Here is a 25,139-nt window from a genome sequence, read left to right as displayed (position 1 = left end):
CTATTCGTTGTCTTTTTTGGTACATGGAAAATGTTCATGCTAGAATAGGGATTTGATTTGTTGATGGGTGGTGAAAAAAGCTCTTCTATAGAAAATAAATTCTATGAAATCCTTCAATGAGGATTGTTAGTTGTAACTTTCATAAAGTGGCCGGGCATTCTCTAGAACTTTTTTTGATTTTTTAAAAAACTTTTTCCCCTTTAACATACTCTTATGACTATCAAAAATTATAGAAGAGCCCTGTATGATTTTAAACTGCTTTTTGGTTGAGGATTTTAATTTTTAAAAAGAGACCATAACTATAGATAGGAAGGGGGAAGGACTCCAATATCTACCTCCAAACATTTTCCTAAAATATCCTAAGAAGTTAGAAATTAGACACACACATACACACACCCATTAATGTGTGCATGTTTGGCATGGGGGACCAAGGTTTGGTAGTATTGGCAGTGGTGATGGTATTTCAGAACTTATAGAGGGAGACTTTTAGTTCTGCCTCTGTCAGTACAATGTCTAAATGGGGCCAGAATGTATTTATTTGTATGTAATTAAATAGTACAGTGGAAACCTTCTTTTAAACCCCAAAGCACAATGTCAAGGAAATTGAATTACTGTACTGCTCAGAGGGACTCAACTCATATAATTTCATGGATTGTTTAACTCTAACACATTTACCTATTTTCACTGAATGGGGACATTGTAACTTTGCACTCAGTCATTAGAAATCATCAGTTCAGTATACCATCCAGGTTTTAATTTATATATTGCCTGTGTGGCTGCATAATTTCAAAATATATATGAAACTTGGTGTTTAGATTCAAATCTTTTTTTTAAATAAAAGGAGGTATTAATTATCAGATTCTCCAGCTTTCCTGTGTCCTCAGTGGTTGCAGTATAAATAAAGCCCCAGTTACAAATCTATTGCAGCAAAGCATGCTGATAAAAGAAGTATAAATAATCTTAAGTATTTGCCTACATAATTGTTTTGGCTGATTTATTTCCATTTTTTCACATCAGGTGAGGCAACTCCAAGAGGATGCTACCCGCCTTCAGTCTGCCTATGCTGGGGACAAAGCTGATGATATCCAGAAGCGGGAAAATGAGGTTTTGGAGGCATGGAAAACCTTGCTAGATGCCTGCGAAGGACGCAGGGTCAGGCTAGTGGATACTGGTGACAAATTCCGTTTCTTCAGTATGGTCCGTGACCTCATGCTTTGGATGGAAGATGTAATTCGTCAAATTGAAGCCCAAGAAAAGCCAAGGTAAGCAGGTCTAACACGCAGAGGCTATAAGTGTTTCATAGCAGTATAGATGACATCTATCTTGCATTCTGAAATCGTTAGTATTCAGGTTTAATTAGATGAATTCAAATCTAAATTTAATGAAGAACATAATGGGGCACTTATTGATCTAAGGGTTCTGTTTCAAGGTTGCAGGTATCAACATGTTGACATAGTTCTAAAGAACTGAAGTATTCACTACAGTTTAGGTAGTCAGGATTGTAATTCAAGTCCCTACAGAGCACACTTGGGTAAAAAGTGCCAATTACAGTCTAAGAAGTAAGAGTCACAAAATGCGAATTTAGGTAGTAAGCCAATCAAAGAGTCATAGAGTGATGAGCAAGAAGCAGGAACAAGAATCACAAAGACTTGAAAGCAAAAGAAACTAAATCTGTTTGTAGACAACTAACTACAAATACTCATGTCTCACCCTTTGAGCAACGATTCTTATTGAGGAGTGTTGTTCACTCCCTGCTAGACCTGGGGCTTAGAGGTCATGCTTGTCATTGATTGTTCCAGCTGTAGCTGATCAGCCTCAAATGAATTCTGGTTTAATGATTCCTGAGGGTGGCAGTCCTGAAACTGACAATCCACAAGATTAACTGGAGCAACATTGTAGAAGTCAAGATCAGAGTCAGATACTGAAACGTGGCTCACAGCATTAGGTTTCTAAGTGTAAAGTGACAGTTGAGACAAATATACCACTGAGTGTGCCATACAATCAAAGATTGTACAATTTTTTCACATGGACAAACAAGTACTTTTACAGCTATAAGAGGCCAACAAGATTTCTAGGTTCACAATTTTGCCTATTGCTTCAACAATAATTGCACCTTTTCTATTTGACTGGAATAGATTTGGTTCTTTCATAGTTTTTCGAACTCAACTGCAGGATACAGAATCAGAGTTAGGACTGCAGTTAATTCTCACTCAATGACAGCAATTGGGACTGGAATCCCATCCATCGCTAAGCAATGCAGTCATAAAGCACAATGTCAATGATTGTGTTGCTTAGCACCAGCAATCCCTGCAGTCCATGTTGCCATCATTAGAGATTGTTGTGCCAATTCTGGGTGGATGTTGTCCAAAATGGAGGGAGGGTGCGAAATTGTGCAACAGTGAGTTCCACATTTAAAATGAGATAGTTAGCTTTTAACATATATGGCTGTTAAAGCAAAATAGGATTAAGTAGAGCCAAGCAGGCACAACTCAGAAAATGGATTGCTGTTATCTGAAAGAAAGATTGAGGCCTCCAATGTGGATTAGCTTCAGTGCTTTTTATAGATTTTAAAACACATTTGGTATTTGGATTTAAAATTACCAATATTTTATTTTAGGGATGTTTCTTCTGTAGAACTGCTGATGAATAATCATCAAGGAATCAAAGCAGAAATAGACGCCCGAAATGATAGCTTTACAACCTGCATTGAGCTTGGTAAATCATTGCTGGCAAGAAAACACTATGCTTCAGAAGAGGTACTGTGTTCTTTCTGACTACGGAGAGACAACTTTGCCAAGAATACATAAAAATTGCTATGTCAAACTCAAGAACTACCTTTGCTCATTGAAACTCCAATTACTTATATCATTCACCTTCACCTTTGACATTATGTAGGCTTGTACTGAATTGTGCCTCAATTCATCTAACTATGAATGTATATCTCATATTCCCAGAGTTTATCAAATTTGTTTACAAAGAATAAAAATTAAAAATAATAACTAAATTGTGGAAAAAAGCTTCCAGGTTTTCATCCCAACCATCAATGAAAATATTTTCAGCTAATAATGGAAACTCAACAGTAAAAACTATCTAAAATAGCAAACAGTAATAACATAACAATACAGCAACAGCAGCAACACAAGATGCTTCAAACCAGATTTTACCAATGTAAAATATTTTTTGCTTGCTAAGACATTATCATCCATCCATCCGTCCATCTGTCCATATCTATCATCCATCCATCTTTCTAGGAATAGGTGAATTTTTAAATTTGCATTTGCAGATAATAAGTACCAGTAGCCCTTAACAACCACAACTGGGACTGGCAACTCTGTCACTAAACGATGCAGTCATTAAGGGAGATATCTCATGACTGTGTTGCAATTTTATTGCCAGCTTCTTTATTGATTCTGATTATCAGAAGCTGGCTGTGAGGAATGCAAATGGCGCTCATGTGACTGGGATGCTGTAACTCACAAATGCCTACTGGTTGCAAAGATCCAAATCTCAGTCACAGACTGCAGAGATGCTGCAACTGTTGTACGTGGGAGAACTATTCATAAAGTTACTTTTTCAGCACTGCTGTAACTTTAACTGGGCATTCTCTAAGCAAAGATTACCTGTGGTTTGAATTAAGCTCATGCTTAATTAGAAACTAGTGCTGAAGTACAAGTAAAATACAGTATGTCCTTATACCTTTAGAATACTGGTAGTCCTCAGCTTGTTATAGTGACCATTCGAAATTAGGACCATGCCAAATGAATGGTAGTTACGGTTGGTCCCCAGAGTTCTGCTCATCCCAGCATCCTCTGCAGGCATGTGATCATGATCTGAGTGTTTGCCGGTTGGGTCACATCATACCTACAACCAGTTGCAGTGTCCTGTGATCCTATTATTGCCATTGCAATCTTTCCTCCCAGTTTCCCCACAAAATCAAGTCTCCCCCACCTGTACACCGAGTTTCTGCAGCACCAGCCACTGGTGCATGCCCCCCAACCCATGCTATACTTCTCATGTACCCTCCCTGACCTGCGCCACTCTTCTGGTGCACACTCCCCATTCCAAACCTCTACTTGACCCTCCCACCTCTGTACACTTCCCTCTGACTTGTTAAGAAGGGTGTGAGACACAGTGTCAGACCTGGAAGCCATCTTTCACATTGCGCCTTCAGGCCTGCCACATTTTCTACTGTGGGAAAATGGGACAGGCCTCAAGACCCAATGTAAAAGATGGCTTCCAAGTCTGACAGTGTGTCTTAACTCATTCCATACTCTCATGTACCTGCTCACATTCTGCAACTTCATACCCTGTCCATGACCTTCCCTCACGTCCTTGTACAGCCTCCTTGGCCCTCTCACCCCATGCACCCCTTTGCTTCCTCTCCCACCCGGCAAAAGCCACATACCTGCCTGCCAGTCTAGGACTTGCCATTTCCTGCTAGCTTCCCCACTGACTTTGGTTGTTGGAAGCCAGCAAAAAATTGTCTCACCTGACAGCCATGGGATTCAGTTAACAGCAACAGTTAATGTCACAATTTATGACTGCACTACTTAGCAACAAAAATTTCAATCCTTGTTGCTGTTGTAAGAATTTAAATATAATTTAAACATAATCCAATCCACACAGTTAATGTACCTGGTGAAATAATACATTTTAAGCTTTATTGCTAGAAGGTTGTAAGTAAATTTCCATATGGAAGAGTATTTCAAAAATGTACTAATGAATGTCGAAGGCCATTTTCCCTCTTCCTACTGTTAAAAGAAAAATTGATTCATTATTTTATTTATTCATTTATTAAATGTATTGGTCATTATTGTTGGGTCTGGGTTCTAAATATTATCACAAGAGTGCTGTGGCAGTAATGCTGTCTAATTTATTATGTTGCTTAGCAACTGTGTTATAAGTAGTTACAAAGCCTGTACATGATACTGATTTCCATTTTAAACATTTCTTTTAGATAAAAGAGAAGTTACTGCAATTGACAGAAAAAAGAAAAGAAATGATTGACAAGTGGGAAGACAGATGGGAATGGCTGAGATTGAGTAAGAATCCCATGTCTGCCTTTTTATAATGGCATGATCTTTTTTTTTTTAAGAATTGTAGTTTCCTTGAATTGTATTTCATATCGCACGATTACAAGTGATTGTTCCATTCTCTCCTTCCTTCCTCCCTCCCTCCCTCTGTAAAAATATTTATTAATGTTGGAAGGTTTATGATTAAAACAAGTATTGTGGCAGATGTTCCTGTTAGTCAGAGCCTATTTCAGCAGGTTGAAGGATAAACAGTAGAAAAACATTCATAGTATAAGTAAGTAAATATGTATATTAAAACAAGAATGAAAAACATATAGGACAAAGGAAAGATTTTCCAAATATTTTCATATTTACTCTATTTTTTTGTGGCAGTTGTACCAAAGGTCCTAAAAGAGAAAAGAGATATGTACATGTCATAGCACAGCAAGAGTTTTTAAAAAATCTACTCTTGGGATTGGCCGTGTTATCCGGAACTGCTGGGGGTTATAATTCAGCACTATGTGGAAGATGACAGGTTTCCCCATCCCTGTAGTACAGTATAAATTATAAAACATGTACTAGCTCTGAACATGGTATGTTTTTGACTTTAACGTAGTTCTGGAAGTACACCAGTTTTCAAGGGATGCCAGTGTTGCCGAGGCCTGGCTGTTGGGACAGGAGCCGTATTTATCAAGTCGTGAAATAGGGCAAAGCGTGGATGAAGTGGAGAAGCTCATCAAGAGGCATGAAGCCTTTGAAAAATCAGCCGCAACTTGGGATGAAAGATTTTCAGCACTTGAAAGACTTACCACGGTAGGTCATAAGACCCAAATCAGATGTTTTTCATGATTATTACCTGATCTGATTAAATTCTCTAATTAATCACATGAATCATTAATCAAGAATCAGCAATATTTTTTGAACATAATTACATTAATCAAAGAATAAAATCAATATGTCTGAAGTGAGTATAGTTAGCGCTTTGAAGTATCAAATATTTACATTGCATTAGAAGGAGCAGCAGAAATCACATTGCCCCAAAAGGGCACCCACAGAATCCTAATCTTTATATAAATTCAAGTTAAAATGGCTGGAATCTTGCAAAATGGCAGTGTAATTATTACAGTGTTATTGCAGGCAAGCTCATAATAGTTTTACGGAAGAGATCCTGGCATCTGGCAATCTCTTAAGATTTTTGCCAGTAGTATAGTTGAGGACTACAGGTAGTCCTCAACCTAAGACCCCTATTAAGCCCAAAATGTCTGTCATTAAGTGAGACAGTTGTTAAGTGAACTTTGCCCCATTTTACGACTTTTCTTGCTACAGTTAGGTGAATCACTGCAGTTAAGTTAGTAACACGGTTGTTAAGTGAATCTGGCTTCCCCATTGACTTTGTTTGTCAGAAGATTACAAAAGGGAATCACATGACTCTGAGACACGGCAAATATTGTAAGTATGAATCAGTTGCCACACATCTGAATTTTGATCACATGACTATGGGGATGCTACAATGGTTGTAAGTGAAAAACAATCATAAATCACTTTTTTCAATACCGCTGTAATTGAACGGTCACTAAATGAACTATTGTAAGTCAAGGACTACCTGTATATTAAAATAAGCATTCCTTCTTGTTGAATTTTTTTTAGTAATACCCTGTTTAAAATATTCGTGTTAATAACAGTTTTTTAAAAAGTTTATAAATGTTAATTAAGACACTGAAATTGCATTGATTTTAAATTAGCACCTGTGGGTAAATTTTTAAAATATCTTTTATACTGCAATAAATAGCCTTCATCCTAATTGATCCTAAGGTATATAAGAGTTATGAAAAGAGTTATGAACATTATTAATACAGTACTATAAACAATGAAACTTCATCATTAATACAAATCAATTGCATATTTCTTTTACAAAATGATTAAGATTTAAACCAGCTTTGAAACTTTAAAATGTCTTGCTAAGTCAATAAGCTTGAACCTGATGTTGGAATGATAGCGCTGTCAGGATCAAACAGCATTGCAAAGATTGGGTAAATAAGCTTAGGTGGCTCATAATCTTTGCCTCCTCTCACACTGCCAAAAAAGAAGAGCAATGAGGTTTCTAAAACTCTACTTCTAGCTCAGATTAAAACCTCAGCTGGAGGTGTGAAAGCAACAGCAGTTGCTGTCCTTCCTATGCAGAATGCTTGATTCTTATTCCATCCCATTCCATTTCTTCCAGTGACTTTTTCCTGAGGAGAAAAAAAAGGAGCTAGGGTACTTTACATGTCAGGAAATACAGTCTAATGGATTGTGGGAAATGTAGTTTCCCCGTACTTGAAGTATTTGGGCAGGAGTGTCACAGCAGCATCACATGACATATCAGGACTCCCTCCCCCCCTTCGCTTAAACCCAGTGTGAGCATGGCCAGCGCATGGCGCATCCAGCCAAAGGCCGGGAGTTTGACAGCCTTGATCTAGGGGAAATTTGATTATTCAGTTGGAATACAATGAATTGCAACTGAGAATAGCCTACTACAGCCTAGCTCAGTGTTTTTCAACCACTGTGCCGTGGCACACTAGTGTGCCGTGACATAGTGTAAGGTGTGCCGTGGGAAAAACACTTTATATATAGTCAATATAGGCACAGAGTTAAAAAAATTTAACATTTTCTAATGGTGGTGTGCCTCGTGATTTTTTTTCATGAAAAAAGTGTGCCTTTGCACAAAAAAGGTTGAAAAACACTGGCCTAGCTATTATGTCTGATATGGGAGATGAGGAGGCTCGCACTACCTGGGCTTAATAGGATAAGAAATTAAATTTGTGAATGAAAGAACCCTAATTTATTGCTTTCTTGAATCTTCTCTGCTCCTGCAATCTCATTCCCTTCCCTCCCGTTCAGTTGGAATTGTTGGAAGTACGTAGACTGCAAGAGGAAGAGGAGCGGAAGAGACAGCCTCCTTCTCCAGAGCCAAGCCCCAGAACTGGGGACGAGTCTCAGTGGTGAGTATCTGGAAAATGATACGATGTAACACAAAGGCAAACCTAAAACCTCATATAAAAGCTCAGTTAAGGTTTTTTCTGATAGCCAGCCGTAGGTGAATATTTTTAATAAATATATATTAATTGATCAGAGCTATATGCCGTTTCATCACAAATATTTCAATGCAGAGTTAAGCAATCTTTACGTGACCAAGAGCCATACTAATCAGGAGACCTTAGGCAACAAAGTTGATGGTTCAATATCATACATCTAAGTAGGGAACTCTCTTTCGGTTATTTTCCACAGTGAAGACCTAATTTAGTATTTACGCTACAATTTTCAAATACTCCTCATATCAGAATAAAATAAACTTATATTAGTTGTCAGTAATTGTGGTTAATGAGTGCATTCTTTTTGAATGCTACAAAAAGAATTAAAAGCCACATGTAATATAGCAAGCACACACACTTTTGTGTTTGCATGCTGGCTTAATTTCAGTGTAGGCCATACAAACCCAAAAGGAAAAAAAAAGATTTTTAAAAAAAGGTAAATTTAAGTATAGATGTAGTTCATTCTCAGTCTGTTTTGAAAGTCATTGGGACAGTAAATAGCTATTACCTTGCATTAGCATAGAAATAATATCCATCTATTGAAAGTTAAAACTTTTGGATATATCTGTGTTTGGTGCTAGAAATTCAAACTTGCTAGGACTAGCTATGTGTATGAAAGACATTGAAATGGGAAGTTTGCATGTGATGCATTCAGCCATTCAGGAAAAGACAATTCAGGTCTTCACAATGTTGTTCTCAGGAAGGCAAGTTCTTCTCTGAAAAAATTATATTCTGCTTTCCATCTACTGTACAAATCAGTATATGAAAAGAAAAGTTAAAAAGGGAATAAAATAAAATCTGTTTGGAAGATCAAGATGAAAGAATTCAAAGTAAAAGTTCACCTTCCAAAGATTTAATAAAGTGGTAATCCAAGTGTGTTACATTACATTTTGAGCTCTTGACAGATTTAAACAGATATCTTGTTTAATTAAAAGTAACTTGTCGTTTGTATTACCATTCACTTTTGCTTTCTACAGGGATGGCACAAAAGGAGAACAGGTTGCCCAGAATGGTTTGCCACCAGACCAGGAATCTCCCCGGGTTAGTTACCGTTCCCAAACCTACCAAAAGTACAAAAACTTTAATAGTAGATGGACAACTAGTGACCAACCACAATCTGGACTCTGAGGTGCAAAGCAGTTTGGGAAAGACAGTTGGCTGCTTTTTCTTCTGTTTCTCCTTGTTTTATTTACTTTCAAGTTCCTTTCACTGCCTCTCTCTCCCATATCTTCAAGCTACCAAGCTTTATTTAACCAATAGCCACCACATATACTGGATATATACGTACATATATATATATATATATACATTCATTCCTTGAATTTAATATTTTAGATGCTGTCAGATGTTTGGTTGCATTGCTTCATTGTTTTTATTTCATTATCTCTTACTGTGAGATTTTCACTTTGTTAATAGCCTTGAGAATTTTTGCAGTTCAAGCCACTTCTTTATGTGAGTAATTGAAATGTAATGAAATCTCATCAAAATGGAAGACAAGAAGTAGAATCTGACAGGTATGATGCTTCTAGCTATACTAACAGGTTTGAGAGCAAAATGCTAGCAAAACAACAGCATTGTCCCCAAACAGTATGATACCCACCTGGCTATGGGTATACTATCTAGAGCAGGAGTGTCAAATTGGCATCACATGTAGACCACACCCACCCCAGCTCTGCGAAGGTGAAAAACATTGCAAAACATCATGTGATGAGAAACATGATGCCACGAGTTTGACACCCATGATCTAGAGGTTAATATCAATTGACATTCCAAGCAAATGATATCATGAATCAACAATACAAGCTAAACAACAGATTGTTCTGAAATTAGCAGTAACTAATTATCTAACAACTGGATTGATTTTGATTTACCTCTACAAGGATTCCTTGAGATCAGAATGCTTCAGTTGCTTTCAGAATGCTTTATATAGAAATGGAATTAAGCTTCGAGGTATAGAAATGTCAGACTTGATCCTAAATTCTGTTACAGTCAGTACGGTTACACAAAAGATTTCTCTCTCATTACTTGTTTTTATTTATATATATATATATATATATATATATATATATATATATATATATATATATATATATATATATATATATATATATATATATATATATATATATTCATATTCATATTCATATTCATATTCATATTCAAGGGAAAATGGGCCTGCAGATAACAGCCAGTAACAAGGTAACAGCCAGGAGCTACTTTCACATTTTATTTTCAGACCAAACATCCAGCTTAATGAACCATCGTATGAATGACCTGCTGCATATAGAGACCAGGAAGGAAAGGTTTTATGACATCTAAACCTGAGATCATTCTTACATGCATGTGTACAGGCTAGGATTTTTGGTGTTCCATGGGCTTGATGGTTTTCTTGTACATGTTTTATACCAAGCTAGGCAACATCATCTGCTAGGACATATTGGCTAGAAATCCCTGATGAAAAGCTGGTTTACAAATCTTGTTTGCATTCTCTTACCATCTCAGGATTGGATGTGATTAAACCTATCTTTGTTTATGGCTTAACTTTTATGCATTCTCAAAATGTAGGTGATCATGTTACACTAGTGTATATCAGAAGTGATTAAATCAAAAGTTTTGACTCAAGAGAGCAGTGACTACTACCAGAAAAATCAGAGCTGCTTATGCCTTATCACTCAGATCAAGAGGTCTTTCAAGCTGAAATCATGAGCAGTGAAAGCAGGACTTTTATCTGAGAAAACAAGTATAGTGATTGGTCTTTTAAGATTGATGCTTTGTGCAACTATTAAAAAACATTTTAAATTATCCTTTTTTCAATGTTTAGCTGCATATATCTTTATATTTCTGCACTCGGTTTTTATTTCTCCTTGTTCCACGTAAGTTAGGCCAAGGGAACGAACATGACATTTCTTTTCATATGTTCAAATGAAATAGTAATCCTTGATGCCCAACTTGTTTTTAGTTGAAGGAGGCCTTAGCTATATGCATGGTCATATTCATATGGAAAGGATAAAAGACTAGAATAAGATTGACACTTTAGCACTTAATCTATATTCTTCTTATATGTCACAAAGTGTGACATATAAGAAGACTATTATGAAGAATAGCGGGAAGAAGTAAGATGTGTAGAGAATGAAATTTTATACTGTTGAACTTATGTGGGACTCCCAGGGTGGAATTGGGGAAGAAAAAAATAATTTGGAGCTGGCTCCAGCATTAGAGAGAGTGAGGCAATGTTCTTAGACAGCAACCAAAAATTTTAGGTAACCTCTCCAAGTGCCCCTAAATTATTTTTAAAAGAAAGCAGTGGAATATTGTATGAGTATTATATTGCTACTTCAGAAACTTGGAATTATCCATAGTAGTCCCATCTACGTCTTTGTGAAACCTGCAGTAGAAGGTCCCACTGGAATCCAATTATTGCTTTAACTTAACATCAGAAAACTACATACACATGCTAAAAATGCAAAGTAATTCTATTTGTTTTATTCACCTATTTATTTTGTTTAAACTGTGTTTCATTTTCTTAGTGAACACAACTGATTTTACTGAAAGCCAGTCAAAAACATTTTACTGCCCATGATAGAGCAACTTCCTTCTCAATTCAAAGTATATTGTAGCCAAACCCAACCACATTATTTTGGCATGTGAGGCTGAAAAAATTTACTCTATTCTCCATCCACTGTATTGAAATAAAATAATAATATGAATGATTTTCTATCTTTTGATGACTTCTAAATCTTCTCTTAGAGGTATTTGTTTCACTATCCTTAATGACAAGGCTGAAAACAGTTAACAAAATTAGTTAAAGATAGTTAAGACTTATTAATAATGTGCAACTAGTGTATTAAAATATTTCATTTTGTAAACCAGATTATGACATAGTAGACTGGTGGTTTCTATAATAGATGATAGTTGGAACATTAAGAAAGATTGTCATAATGTATTCCCTTTCAGTCGCCTTTATTGCAGGAAGCATTTTATTTGTAACTATAGAGTAGTTTCCAACAATTATCTTTAAAAACTACAGTTAGTAAATCTGGTTTTCGTTTGTCATATGGAAGGATTAAAATAATATCTGGCGGAATTTGTGAAAAGCAAGAAAGCTTGGATGTATACTTTAATACACTTTTGTTTTTATTATCATGCACATTTCTTCTTTTCTCTTATCAGGATATCGGCATAAAGCTTCTTAATTTTTTATGTAATTCAATGTTTTTTTTAATATTTTGGTCTTCTGTTGTACTTACTGTTTGGTCTCTGCCCCTCAAAGTGCATTAAAGAATGCAGTAACTAGAAGTGCATTCCAGTCACAAGGGACTAAGAAGCGTTTAGCTTCAAAATAATTGGCTATATAATCAATAGAAAACTAATACAAAGTATATCTGATCTTAATCTCAGAGAGAGATGCTGCAGTTCTCTCCAATAATCATGGGTTATAATCTGGTTTTTTTTAAAAATTACATTCAAAATTATGTTGATTGTAAGAATGTATGGGTTGCCTTTCATTTCCACAAATCTCTTCATTATTCATCATCTAATGAGACAGAGGCTCAGGAGGAAAAAGACAATGCTATATTTGTTCATGCACTTTGAAAGCAAGGAAGGGATATCACTCTCCCCCCTCCCACTGCAACTTATAGTCAGAATTTGCAAACCTGAAGAAGAAGCTGACCACTAAATTGACTTGCGATTAACCTTCCAGTGATGAAAATGTGTTTTCATAACATGCCTATGTCCCATCTGTTTCATTGTTGTTGTTAACCTTTAGCAACCATGATATTGTCTTTGCATGCTCAGAGCATGTTTCAATTAAAAGTTTATTTAGCCCCATTCTTTACCCTCCACCTTTTTGTTGTTATGCATAGTTTGCCTACATGTTTATTCGTTTGGGGAGGGGTTTTTATTCTATTTATGGTTTAAAGCATTTAATAAAAAAAATAGACCATAATTTTTTTCCCACCAAAAAGCAGTTAGAAAGCTTTTTCAGTGCCTCAAAACTCCAAGGCGTTCCTGCAGTAGCCTCATCTATCCCAAGAAAATTTCTTCACTGCCTTGGGGTATGACTGCACAGACAATTAAGCTACTTTGCCAGTAACTATAGTTCAAGAGTAAGATCTATAGTGATGATCATTTAAATGGCAGAACTGTCACAAACTGGGGAGCAGCTGTTGATTTAATAGGCATGCAACACTCCCAGTTTCACTGCCTGTGATGTAGATAAAGGGTTAAGAGGCTAACAGTACTATGATAAATGAAAAAAGTATTTTATTTTCTTTCTTTTACAAACATTTTAACTCTTCCCACTTTATGGAATCTAATTGGGACAGTTTCTATAATTTTCTCTGCTTTTATTGCCTACTCTGATTTAATTGACAATTATATTCAAAATCTGCAAGCAAGTAAATTAAATAATCACATATTCTCAATGGAGCATTTGTTCCATTCCTTAATGCTAGAAAAATTCATATTAAGTTTTCCTAATTCGTCAAAAAAACAAAAAAAGCCTCTTTCTCATATTCAGAGAAATAGACATAAATATGGGGGAGTAATCGTATATTAAAAAGCATTTATATTTATCCATATTTTTGTTTAGTTCAATAGATTGATTATAGACTACAAGTAATAAGCTCTTTTAAGGAAAGATTTAAAATTTTAGAGATAAAATTCAATATTGGAGCCCGGCTGAGTTTCAGAAATTAGAGTTCTGTTTAAAACTAGTAAGTTGCTCTATTTATGAATTTGGAAGCTTTTGGGAAAAGATCTTTGATAAAAGCTAGGTGTAAAAAGCTTTGAAATGGTTTACAATGCAATCCTGAACAAGCTTGCCGTTCAGTAGCATTTATCCCAACAGGGTGTGATTGTAATCTTGGAAAAGTTACAACTTTATATTATTCTATGTGTACTCCAAATGAGGATCCATTATTTCTAGTGGAACTTTGTGAGATGTACAAATATAGAGAGATAATTTACAGCTAAAATAGCACAGCTGAATCAGATGGGAGTCTAGTTGGCCTTTTCAAATTAGTCCATTTGTGTTTGTATTTAACCTCAAAAGTTTCAAGTCTTTTGAAAAGAACACATATGTTGCCAAGTTCTTAAACTAAAGTAATGCAACCCAGTATAATTTGCAAACTGTATTGGAATCAGTATGTTTTCTGAATGAAAACAGTAGGTGTTGGTATTGGGATGAAAAGAGATACAATATTTAAATAAATATTAATATTCCAAGCAGGATCCTCCAAATGGCTCAAAAGTATAGAAATACAGGTAGTCCTTGACTTACAACAGTTCATTAGTGATAGTTGGAAGTTACAACAACACTAAAAAAAAGTGATGTGTGACCATTGTAGCATCCCCATGGTCGTTATTTATATTCAGATGCCTAGCAACTAATCACATTTATGATGGTTGCAATGTCCCAGAGACATGTGATCTCCTTTTGCAACCTTCTGACAAACAAAGTCAATGGGGAAACCAGATTTACTTAAAATTATGTTATTAATTTAACAGCTACGGTGATTCTCTTTAACAAATGTGGCAAAAAAAGTCATATAATGGGTCAAAACTCACTTAACAAATTTTTCACAACGTAATTTTGGGCTCAATTAGGGTCGTAGATTGAGGACTACCTGTACTAATACAGGGTTTTAAAAGCAACTAATTTGCTTAAGCCTCTAGTAGGGGGATCAGATAGACTAAGACACCCTTATATAGAGCATAATTTTACTGTAAATATAAAACCTAGGAGGAAAGAATTGAGGGTTTTCAATTCTTGTGTGAGGTAAAACCCTGTTAATCTTTGTAACTAGAAAATAAACCATGATGGAAGTTACAGGAAAGTTGATAGCCATCTTTAGAAAAATCTAATCAAACAATTGTAGCTAAACTGGCAAATGTATAGCTTGCTGCCTAATGATTCCGCTGCTTCTGTATTATCCCAGGCCTGGCTAAAGCAGCAAACATGTTTGTAGTAATTATGCCCTTTATGATTCTTTGCTTGTTTCCAATATACAAATGACACAGAGTGTTCATAATCTACTACTAGAGCATTGAGCAGTGCTAGGCTTTAACTTGCTAATAATTATCCCCACATTGCAGTATTGTAATCCTTTTTGGGCTGCTACCAATGGCTTTTTTGTGGCACAGAACTGAAAATCCCTAAACCTCAATAAATGTTATTTATCCCAACTGGAACCAAACCACCACTGTGAAAGATTAAAGCTTTCAGGATTCCGATATAAATGATTTAGGGGAATGAAATGGCTGATGAAGACCTCAAGAAGTGACCAGTCAGAGCTGGCCCCTCCTAGGCAACTCAATTGCAACACAACGGGCAACATGACCGACAAAGCGAGTGATGGCCACAGCCTTGGTTCTGTCTTTGTTTGGGGGTAAATAGAAGTGTGATGTTGAGTGATTGTAGTGTTTTTTTTCTGGCTCCTTTAGCACCCAATCCACCCAATTCCAAAGTCCAGCGATTGTGACTTTGAAAAAAATTAACATTGTAACTTTTGACTGATTACATTCCACCTTCTTTCCTTTAAGCTTGTCTATCTTTGAAAATCCAAGTTCCTTAGAATGGTGGACATAATGAAATTGCATGCTATCCTCTTCCCAATTTCTGCATGTTGCTTTCTGATTATGTTGGCAATTTGGGGATGCGGTAGGACAGCATTCCTTAAACTGATGGTCTCCAGATTTCCTAAATGTTATTAGAAATAGTAGTTGGGGCCTATGGGAGTTGGAACCCCAATATATATAGCAGATACTGTCTTGGGGAAGACAGAAATAGTAGGAGACAGCGGGTGGCTTATATGCAGAAACTAAAACAGAGTTCAATGCTAAATCAAAGTATTTTATCAATGTTGCTGACTATGTTACTTCACTGGTTTAATATAAGAGTTACTGCATTGATTCAGCTACAGAACTTTTTAATGCCTGAAAGACAGCTGATGCAAATCAGTTTGAGCTTCTGTTTCTTCTGCTCTCTCCCAACTTTAAAAAAGTGAGATTCTTACTGTTTCAAAGAAGTAAAAATACTAAACAAAGTGGCAACAATTCAGGGAATGACACATTTACCAGTTATCTCTCATTACCAGTTGTGGGATGGCAAAGAACATTCTCTGTAGTCAGTAGTGAAAAAATCCTTGTTGGATTACAGTTTGCATTTGCTGGATCGAACTAAAGGATCTGATCAGTAGCGCTAAGTGCAGTAAAACTCTCACAGATGGGTTCTCCCCCTCTCATTCTTCATTGCTTCACTTCTACCAATTGGGTACTAATCTATTGATACCTTCTAATTCCTTTGGCCTCTTGTTGCTCCAGCTGAATGTGAGAACAGTTTTATTGAGCAATCTAGGCTTTGGGACACCAAGTGTGCAAGTTTTGCAACAACATTTAAGGCTTTTTTTTTTTTAAAGAAACTTTTGTGATATCTTTTTATTGAGCGACAGTTATAGTCTCCCTCTTGTTTCTTAGATGGGAGACGGAAGAGAAACCAATGAAATGGTCAATGGTGCAGCAGACCAGAGGACAAGTTCCAAAGAGACAAGTCCAGTTCCTTCACCGACAGCTGATCGCAAAGCCAAGAGCAGCCTCCAGGCTCAAACCGCTGCCACCCTTCCAGCCAAAACGCAAGAAATACCTTCCGCCCAGATGGAGGGCTTCTTAAATCGTAAGCATGAATGGGAATCACATAGCAAGAAAGCCTCAAACAGGTATTGTATTGCAATTAAGAGAGAAATTTTAAACATTTTGGATTTTATTTTGACCAAGCATCTCAAATCAGGTGCTCTCCATATGGGAGTATATATGTAGGTAGATTATTCGGCCCTTTAATCTTGTGTGGTGCCAGAGGTGGGCACAACACACTCCTACATATGCACACCAGGAGTGGTATTCTGCCGGTTCGCCCCAGTTTGGGTGAACCAGTAGCGGTGGGAGGCTCCGCCCACCCACCCAGAGGTCAACATGGGCGCTCTGCGCAGAAGAGAAGCAAGTGCACACACACACTCCCAGTTCTGAACTGGTAGCAAAGATAAGAGGAAGCCATTACTGATGCACATGCAACATAGAAGCATTCATTACTTTCTGTAAAGCCTTCCCTCTCTCGCCCAGGAATCCCGCTCCAAATCAGCATTCTACTTCTAATAGCAGAGAAGTATTTGTAGTCTTCCTTCCAGCAGTCTTGTTCAAGATCACTGTTTGTCAAACTGCCATGAGCTTCACGGAAACAACAGTATTTCCCTAACACAAAGTTGATAACTGACTAGTTAAGCATGTGAAAGAATCAACAGGGGCAATTACTTTAAAGATGGTAGCATTGAGCACTTGCCTTTCATATTCAAGGTGCCAGCTTTGAGACTTCAACATTTAAAAAGGTGTAACAAATCTGAACTAAACTATTATTGCGAGTCAAAATTGCTAACACAATGTAAAATCCAGCATAATTGATGCCCAGTTTTTGTTGGACTGAGGTCTGTACCTTCAAGTGACCCATTTGGGACTGCACTATAAAAGGCTACATACAAAGATTAAACAGAGAGAAAAAATTAATTAAAGGCAATTATTATTAGAGTTCATTTGGTTGTTTAACTATATTTAAGATACATGTGCAACGTATAGAGATATTCTTCATATCTCAGGTGATATTTCTTCTAAAATAGTAAGACTTTGGTGAGCAAAATTATTAAATAGCATAACACATGCACAATATGTGTCATGCAAAGAAGGTATCAGAATGAGGCAAGAAAAGACAGCAATGTGATTATTTATTTTGGTAAGCAGCACAAATGGGCGAATGTGTGTGTCAAATGAACCACATTGACCTCCAAGTGGGGTCCTTATTTAGTGCCAATATGGCTTATGATAGCATGTTGCAGGTTGATTTCTAACATTGCTATGACTTCCTCAGAAAGTGGCTGAATGTTAATAAAAGAGGAAGATATGCAATTCTGGGTTATAATTTGTTTAGATCTCCTCCAGACAGGAGGAAGAGAAAATACATTTTTCTGATGGCAATAAGCTTGTCAATTTCAGATGTTTACCAAGCTTTTCACTTACCTGCTCAGGGATATAGCAATATCATTTATGATTCTGTGCCAACAATTCCCTCCTTTCAGCAGAAAAACCTTTGTTACATCATGTTTCCTTGGTTCTGATAACAAATAGAGCCTTCGATTGAAGTTTAAGTCAGAATAAGAAATAGGCTAACTGTAATAGAGATTGCTGGAACAGGCAATCAAAACAAAAATTTATTATCATTTTCAATAACATCAATTTTCTGCAAGTTATGCAGAGCTTATTAAAAGGATTGCTACTCATGTCCTTTTGCCTCTCCTGTCCTGATCACCAAAGAGGCTATATGCTGGCCTTAAATCACAACATTGATCATACATTGTATAAAGCTGATTTAGCCTAGCAACTATATATGTCATCTTTCAGATCCCATAGACTTTATTGAAGAATAGAAAGGTTCCCCAAATCTTGCTAGTAGACATCTACATTCTAAATATTAATTTGGTTTAGGAACTCTTAAGTCATTATATTGGAGAAGCACCTTTTCATTGTCCAAGCAGCACTCTCTGAGACAAGCCATAGTGACATCAAAATAATGGCTTGTGCGTATCATACAACTGCTGTTATTAGTTATTTGCAGCCCTTCATTATTGTGCAATATCATTCATATTGCATTATTTCACTCACACCTATGCAGATGCTCATATGCCCAAAACAATCCTATATGCTGCCACTCTTTGTTTGCCATTACGCTAATGAAGGGATTTTATTCATTCAAAATTGGTAGCCAACCAGCTGATATACTGTCTTACGATAAGCGAGTTTTAACTGATATGCTTTCTCTTTTAATCACTTATAGCAGTGATTAGTAATGATATTTGAACTGAAAATATGAAATGTTCAATAGGATATAAATTTTTAACTGCATTTACTTGGGTGACCAGTGTTTCAAATAAAACATGTTTCAAAATTTTAAATTCTGAGATGCATGACAATTTGCATTCCAAAAGCATCCCTTTCCAAAGTGCCAAAATATTGGAAAACTGTAGAATTACTATTTGTCCAAATTATGCTACCCATTGTTCCTAGATATGAAGCTGCTTTTTTCTCTGCTAAACACCTATAACTCAATGCCTTTAATTGTAGGAAGACAGAGGAAAATTGGGCTTGTTTGTGACAATGATTTTAATGCTTGCTTTGCTTTTTCTTTTGTCTCTCAAGATCATGGCATAATGTTTACTGTGTTATTAACAACCAAGAAATGGGTTTCTACAAAGATGCAAAAGCAGCGTCCTCAGGCATTCCATACCACAGTGAGGTCCCTGTGAGCCTGAAAGAAGCAGTATGTGAAGTGGCAGTGGAGTACAAGAAGAGGAAGCACGTATTCAAGTTAAGGTAAAAATCTTTATTTCTATGACAAAAGATTAAGTGAAGCAGTTACTTCCAGCCTACATTCATACATTCAGTCTAAAAATCTTTTATCTTCCAAAGTTTAATGTACTTGGTTAAACTGAACGTTATGATATTCATTGTGTGCATATCTCAGATCAGGATGCTGGAGGTTCCTCCATCACACAATAGCAAGAATATATTGTATATGTTTGTGAAGACTGTGAATTTTGCAGATGGTACATGCATCAGTGAGTCTAGCCTAGTGATGGCAAACCTTTTTTGGCTGTCATGCCAAAAGCGGGGGGGGGGGTCACAGGGGGATTGTGCGCCGGCGTGCCACACCCATAATGCTATGCTTTTGATCCCCCAGCACATGTATGCGCGTGATGAGCAATACCCCCCCCCCTCTTGCTTTTGGCATGGTTTTTTCTAGAAAGCCTCTGGAGCCTGGGAAGGGCGAAAACAGCCTCCCCCACCCTTCAGAGGCCTCAGGAGCTTCCCTGAACCCCCTGGAGGGTGAAAAACGGATCTACAGGGAACCCGGAAGTTTGGGAATGGTGACTTCCAGTTTGTCTGTAGGGCCGTTTTTCGCCTTCAGGAAGCTTCCCTGAAGGCTCTGGAGGGTGAAAAACGGCCCTATGGCCAAACCAGAAGTGGTTTCCAGTTTGTCCATAGGGATGTTTTTCACCCCCCAGAACCTTCAGGGAAGCCTCCTGAAGGCTCTGGAGGGCGAAAAACGGTCCTAAGAGCAAACCGGAAGTCCATTCCCGAGCTTCCGGTTTGCTGGTAGGGCTGGTTTTTTGCGTCTTGGAGGCTTCCGGGAAGCCTCCAGAGGGCGAAAAACAGCCTCAAAAGAAGGCCAAAATCAGCTAACAGGGCAACGCCTTGTGTGCCCTGACAAATGGCTCCACGTGCCACCTGTGGCACGCATGCCATAGGTTCGCCATCATGGGTCTAGCCTATTGATACAAGAACAAGGTCCAGATCTCGTATAACTCTTGTTTTGATAACAGAAACATTTGCTCTATTCAAATGTGAATTTATTCTGAACTACAGGTTAACTGATGGCAATGAATACCTTTTCCAAGCCAAAGATGAAGTAAGTATTTTCCTTTCATTCATTCCTTTTAAAAAAAAATAAAGGTGTAACCAATATTTTGTTTCTCTATGCAGGTGTTCTCAAACTGTAGGTTCATTTCCCCTGGGTTTTGTGACTAGGAAGACACAAAGTTTGTTATGGGAAAGCCCAGAGAATTCTGCATTTGGTGAAAATTTAGTGCTGCTCTGCCCAGACAAATCAGTTTCAAGCAGTCTGAGGTCATTGGCAAACCTCTCAGCTTATGCAGGCATTTTAAAATTTGCAATCCTACAATAAAAACCAAATTATTGCCAGAAATAAGTCCTCTGCCTGGATAAATCTGGGAACAGAGGAAGCCTGGAAATGAACAGTGCTCATCAGGTTAGAGCCAGGGCCTTTTACAGAACTGAGCAGCCATGAATTGCTCTTGTCCAGAAAGGTAAGCAAGTCATACATCAGATCATCCCAAAGCTGTCCCTACATGCAAAAGCTATCCTGTGTTAAGTTAAAGGAAGTGCAAGCCTCTAGGGATGACTGCTCTGCCATCTTGAGCAGTTGCCTCTGGGCTTTTAGTTCATCCCAGTTGCAAATATAGCCATAGCTATAGCTATCTGTTTGACATGACATGTTCAGAAGCTAGAAAAAGGAGCATGTGTGAAAAACTGCACCACATGGCTACAGAAAGCAGCCTGTTGGGGTTTATCCCTAGGCAAAGCCCACGATCAAGTTAATTGCAGTTTCTCCATTGAACAAACTCCCAGCTATGCTAGCAGCTTTGAAATTATGAGAGGGTTTCTCCTCAAGCTGGAGACTACCTCGGAGTGGTGTTAACTTCAGTTCCCTCTCCACCAACAATGGAGGCATGTACAGTAAATCCAGTGTGGGAATTGAGAGACTAAACTACAGCCAGTTAGATGTAGCAGCTGAGAGGGGAAGTCAGTTTTCTGCCAGGCTCCCTTTGACTTGGCAGAGGAGAACTCCAAACCAAGCTGTCTTGGCTGCAGCTCAGATCCTGAGATGGGGAATTCTTCCTGAGCCTGAGCTTTGCTCAGCAGAATTAGCTTTTTAGTTTGCCCTGCCAGCAGTGCAGAGGGAAGTCATCAGGCTGACCTGGGAATAAAAGGGGGGGAGGGGGGAGAGGAAGCAGTGATTCAGGATGCAAAAAAGGAAAACTATTTAGAAGGTGGATGCATCATTGTAACGTCAGTAAGATAATTCTGCAATAGAGCTACCAGGAAAGATGTGTTTGCTATTTCTGGTTGTACCCCCCCCCCCCAAAAAAAAAGGCCAAGGATCTTATGGGGACTTGGAAGCAGTTAAGGCCACTGCTCTGCAAACTGAGTTAAGATTCCTAGAAAACTTGTTAACCTGAACATTTATTTTAAGGAGGAAATGAACACATGGATCCAGGCCATCACATCTGCCATCTCCTCAGACAAAATTGAGTTGTCCACAAGCACACAGAGCACCCCAGCTTCAAACCGTGCCCAGACCTTGCCAGCCAGCGTGACAGTAACCAGTGAGTCTAGTCCTGGCAAACGGGAGAAAGACAAAGAGAAGAGGTTCAGCCTTTTTGGAAAAAAGAAGTGAACTCCTTGCTTATTTGTCCACGCTGCACTTCTCTGATCGTTCCAGTGGAATTCCAGCATGCAAGCTCAGAACCAATACATTACTCTCCGTGCCTAATGTTCCTCAATATGATTTAATTTTTTTTATTTATACAGCATTTTTTTTAAAAAAACATACTCAAAAAATTCTAAAGTTATAAATACCTGAGGTGCATTGGGCAACTGTTGAGTAAGAGAACCACATTTTCCTTTTTTTTTTCTTAAAGTGAAGTTAATATAGATTAGGCTTTAGTATTGAAACCGTTCCTCAATTTTTTGAGGCTGTCTTCAAAACAAAACAAAAAATACTCCTACTTTGTGTTATTGGTATGCAAGGCAGCAGAGCTAATAAAGTTCACTTGCCCCTTGGAGACAATTTGCTGGTTTTAGTTGTCACTTCCATCTGAGACGGTTGCGCTGAGTCTTCACTCCTTGATTCTTCCCACTGCGAATCTAATGGTAGTGTATTCTCTTTACCCTAATAGAGTGCAGCTTGGCATTAACTTACCAGTCAATACCATTTGTATACAGGCATCTGGCTATTATTAACACGATTGTGACGCTTCCTTGCCCCCCTCCCCACCTCCCCACCCGCATCTGGCAATGACAGTTAAGAATGTTGAACCAGAAGGACTTCACATACTGATAATGGTTTTAAATAATCTGTAATTTTTTTTTTGCTGAAATACATTATATTGTACGTTTCAGATAATTCTAGTAAAAGTATAAGACTAGATGTATAATTAAAAAAAACCTTTTAAAATCATTGACTAAGTGTAAAAGTGGAATTAAAGCATTTACTGGAAAAAGTAATGTTATTCCAATGGTTAACTTGCTTGTCAGCTGCTGCACTGTGTTATAATTTTGCTCCATTACCTTTGCTCTTTGATACATAGTGTGCATTTCTCTGTCACCTGTAACTATTGTAATGAACAATTTTCATCTTACTGCACAATCGAAAAAAATTACATTTAATAGGAATGAATTCTCAATGACTGGGCCTGTAGACAGGATAGTACTGGAACTGGCTTTCGGTTATATGGAACTGTACCTCTAGACTTTTACCCTATCTGTTAAATATATGCTATGTCATTAAATGCTTTTAAAACTAACATATATATGCTGGGTTTTTTCTTGTTATTTGAAAAATAAATTGTTCTATCAATAATACCATCTTCAGAATGAAGAAGTAACTTTTTGATATCTGTTTGCAATAGTCCTGAGCTGCTGCTGACTTACTCTGTCTTGTGAATCACTTGTCCGCTTTCCTGAATACCTGGTATCTTTCTATTTTATTTTATTTTTTTAATCAGGCTTTCCAACAGCTTGAGTCGCCAACTTCTGAAAAAGTTCCCTAGATCATGCTATCATTGGGGTTCCTAATTTCCCTTTCCAACAGGGGAAGTCTAATCTTGAGGTCAGCTGCAAGGCTAAGAAGGGATCCCTAACTGACAAACCTTATCAACTAAGACACAATAACAGTAAATAAGTGATTGTTTTATTGAAGAGCAGTAAAAATAATAGAAGATTGATAGCAATAGCAACTGGCTTCCGTACATGTCCTTGAAAACTCCACAAAAATTCCTCTAATTATAACTGAGTTGCTAACCAACATATCCCCTTCCCATGATGTGTGTAACTGCATATTATGTCTGATTCAAAGCCTTAGTCACTTTGGACACAGCTGCTGCTGGCATGCTGCAAAGTTCTCCAGAAAAGAGGATCTTCCTTGTTGCTGTAATTATTGGAGGCTATGCTGTGCAAGTACAGTAACATTTGAAAGTATATTTCACCTCCAAAGCATCTTTCTACTGCATATTTTGGAGAAACACGCAGTGATCACCAGCAAACTAATTTCTGATTATAGATACTTGGGTATTATGAATAAGTGCTGCTACCTATGCATCTTCCTGCAAACTTGATTTTGGATTTGCATCTCAAATTAGGTGAGATAATGTACAGTGACAGCTTGTTTTAATTGACTATTTGGGGAAAATGGATATGGTATACACAGATCTCCATAAGACAAACACTGTTATTGCTCAATTTGTTTCATTTGTGTGATATCATTAAACAAATGTCATTATACATTATACAAATGGAACTGACACAAAAATTACTGTGTTTCCCTGAAAATACAGCAGAGCTCCATGCACTGACCTAGGGGGTATCCCTAACGTGCCAAGCTGTGGGAGCTGGGGAGTGGGCAGAGCACCACGTGGCTTGGTGCCTTAGGTATACCCCCTAGGTCAGAATGGTGCTTGCCCGGCTAGAGAGGGGGTTTGCCGGGCAGTTGCTCGTGAGCTTGGTCACCTCATGGCTGCTTTACCCTGAGGCTGTGCCCGGCTCTTCGGGAGCCAGTTTGCAAGGGAGCAGCCACCCGGCAACCCCAAAACAATATATAATAATATATATAAGCCCAAGGCCATATTTTGTAAATAAAAAGAAAATAAGACTGTCGTATTTTCAGGGAAACATGGTATACAAATGACAAATCATTTGTATCATTACACAAATTATGTAAAATTTTATAGAAGGGTAGTCTGTTGTCTATGGAATTTACTGCATTGAGATCTACCAGGTTGATATTTCACTGTGAAGATTGGAAAATGCTCTTCTCCCTGTAAGAGGTACAGTGGAATTCCTCTATTGCCAGGAAGATTAATGGCCATATCAGGATGACAGGTGTTCACTAACACCCCAACCCCCGGTCGATGGACAGTCACAAGTCTGTGAAATGCTAGCAACTGGGCCACACAAACAAGCAAAGCCCCATCCACAGGATGCAATAGTACATAAAACCACACCCCTTCCTGTCCATAGAAAAACCTTTCTCCAAGGAACCGATCCCTGATGTTCAAAAGGTTGGGGGCCGCTGCACTAACAAGAGTATATACTTGCTTAAGGCTGTCACTCTGTATTGGAGAAGCCTAACTTTAATGTGGGAGATTAAATTTACACT

General features: G+C 37.6%; 1 protein-coding gene across 4 annotated transcripts in view; it reads left to right on the top strand.

The window, feature by feature from the left end:
- SPTBN1 (spectrin beta, non-erythrocytic 1) overlaps positions 1–23,289 on the top strand; it is a 179,381-nt gene extending 156,092 nt beyond the window's left edge. For 3 of the 4 annotated variants that reach the window (XM_087717523.1, XM_087717524.1, XM_087717525.1), the window contains 10 exons: positions 1,018–1,262; positions 2,618–2,756; positions 4,958–5,042; positions 5,629–5,825; positions 7,893–7,993; positions 9,061–9,124; positions 16,562–16,800; positions 19,322–19,495; positions 20,549–20,591; positions 21,957–23,289. In XM_087717523.1, coding sequence (XP_087573649.1) covers positions 1,018–1,262; positions 2,618–2,756; positions 4,958–5,042; positions 5,629–5,825; positions 7,893–7,993; positions 9,061–9,124; positions 16,562–16,800; positions 19,322–19,495; positions 20,549–20,591; positions 21,957–22,160 — 1,491 coding nt within the window. In that variant the 3' untranslated portion in view covers positions 22,161–23,289. The remainder of the gene's footprint in view (positions 1–1,017; positions 1,263–2,617; positions 2,757–4,957; positions 5,043–5,628; positions 5,826–7,892; positions 7,994–9,060; positions 9,125–16,561; positions 16,801–19,321; positions 19,496–20,548; positions 20,592–21,956) is intronic. The other variant, XR_015696915.1, reaches the window with a different exon arrangement.
- The last annotated feature ends 1,850 nt before the right edge of the window (positions 23,290–25,139 follow it).

Source organism: Thamnophis sirtalis, unplaced genomic scaffold (genome assembly GCF_051295495.1).
Source record: "Thamnophis sirtalis isolate CommonGarterSnake01/CBP01778 unplaced genomic scaffold, rThaSir2_p1.2 scaffold_6, whole genome shotgun sequence".
In the NCBI taxonomy this organism is placed as follows: domain Eukaryota; kingdom Metazoa; phylum Chordata; class Lepidosauria; order Squamata; family Natricidae; genus Thamnophis; species Thamnophis sirtalis.
Note: the sequence above shows the minus strand (reverse complement) of the source record. Positions and strands in the feature narration are given on the sequence as shown.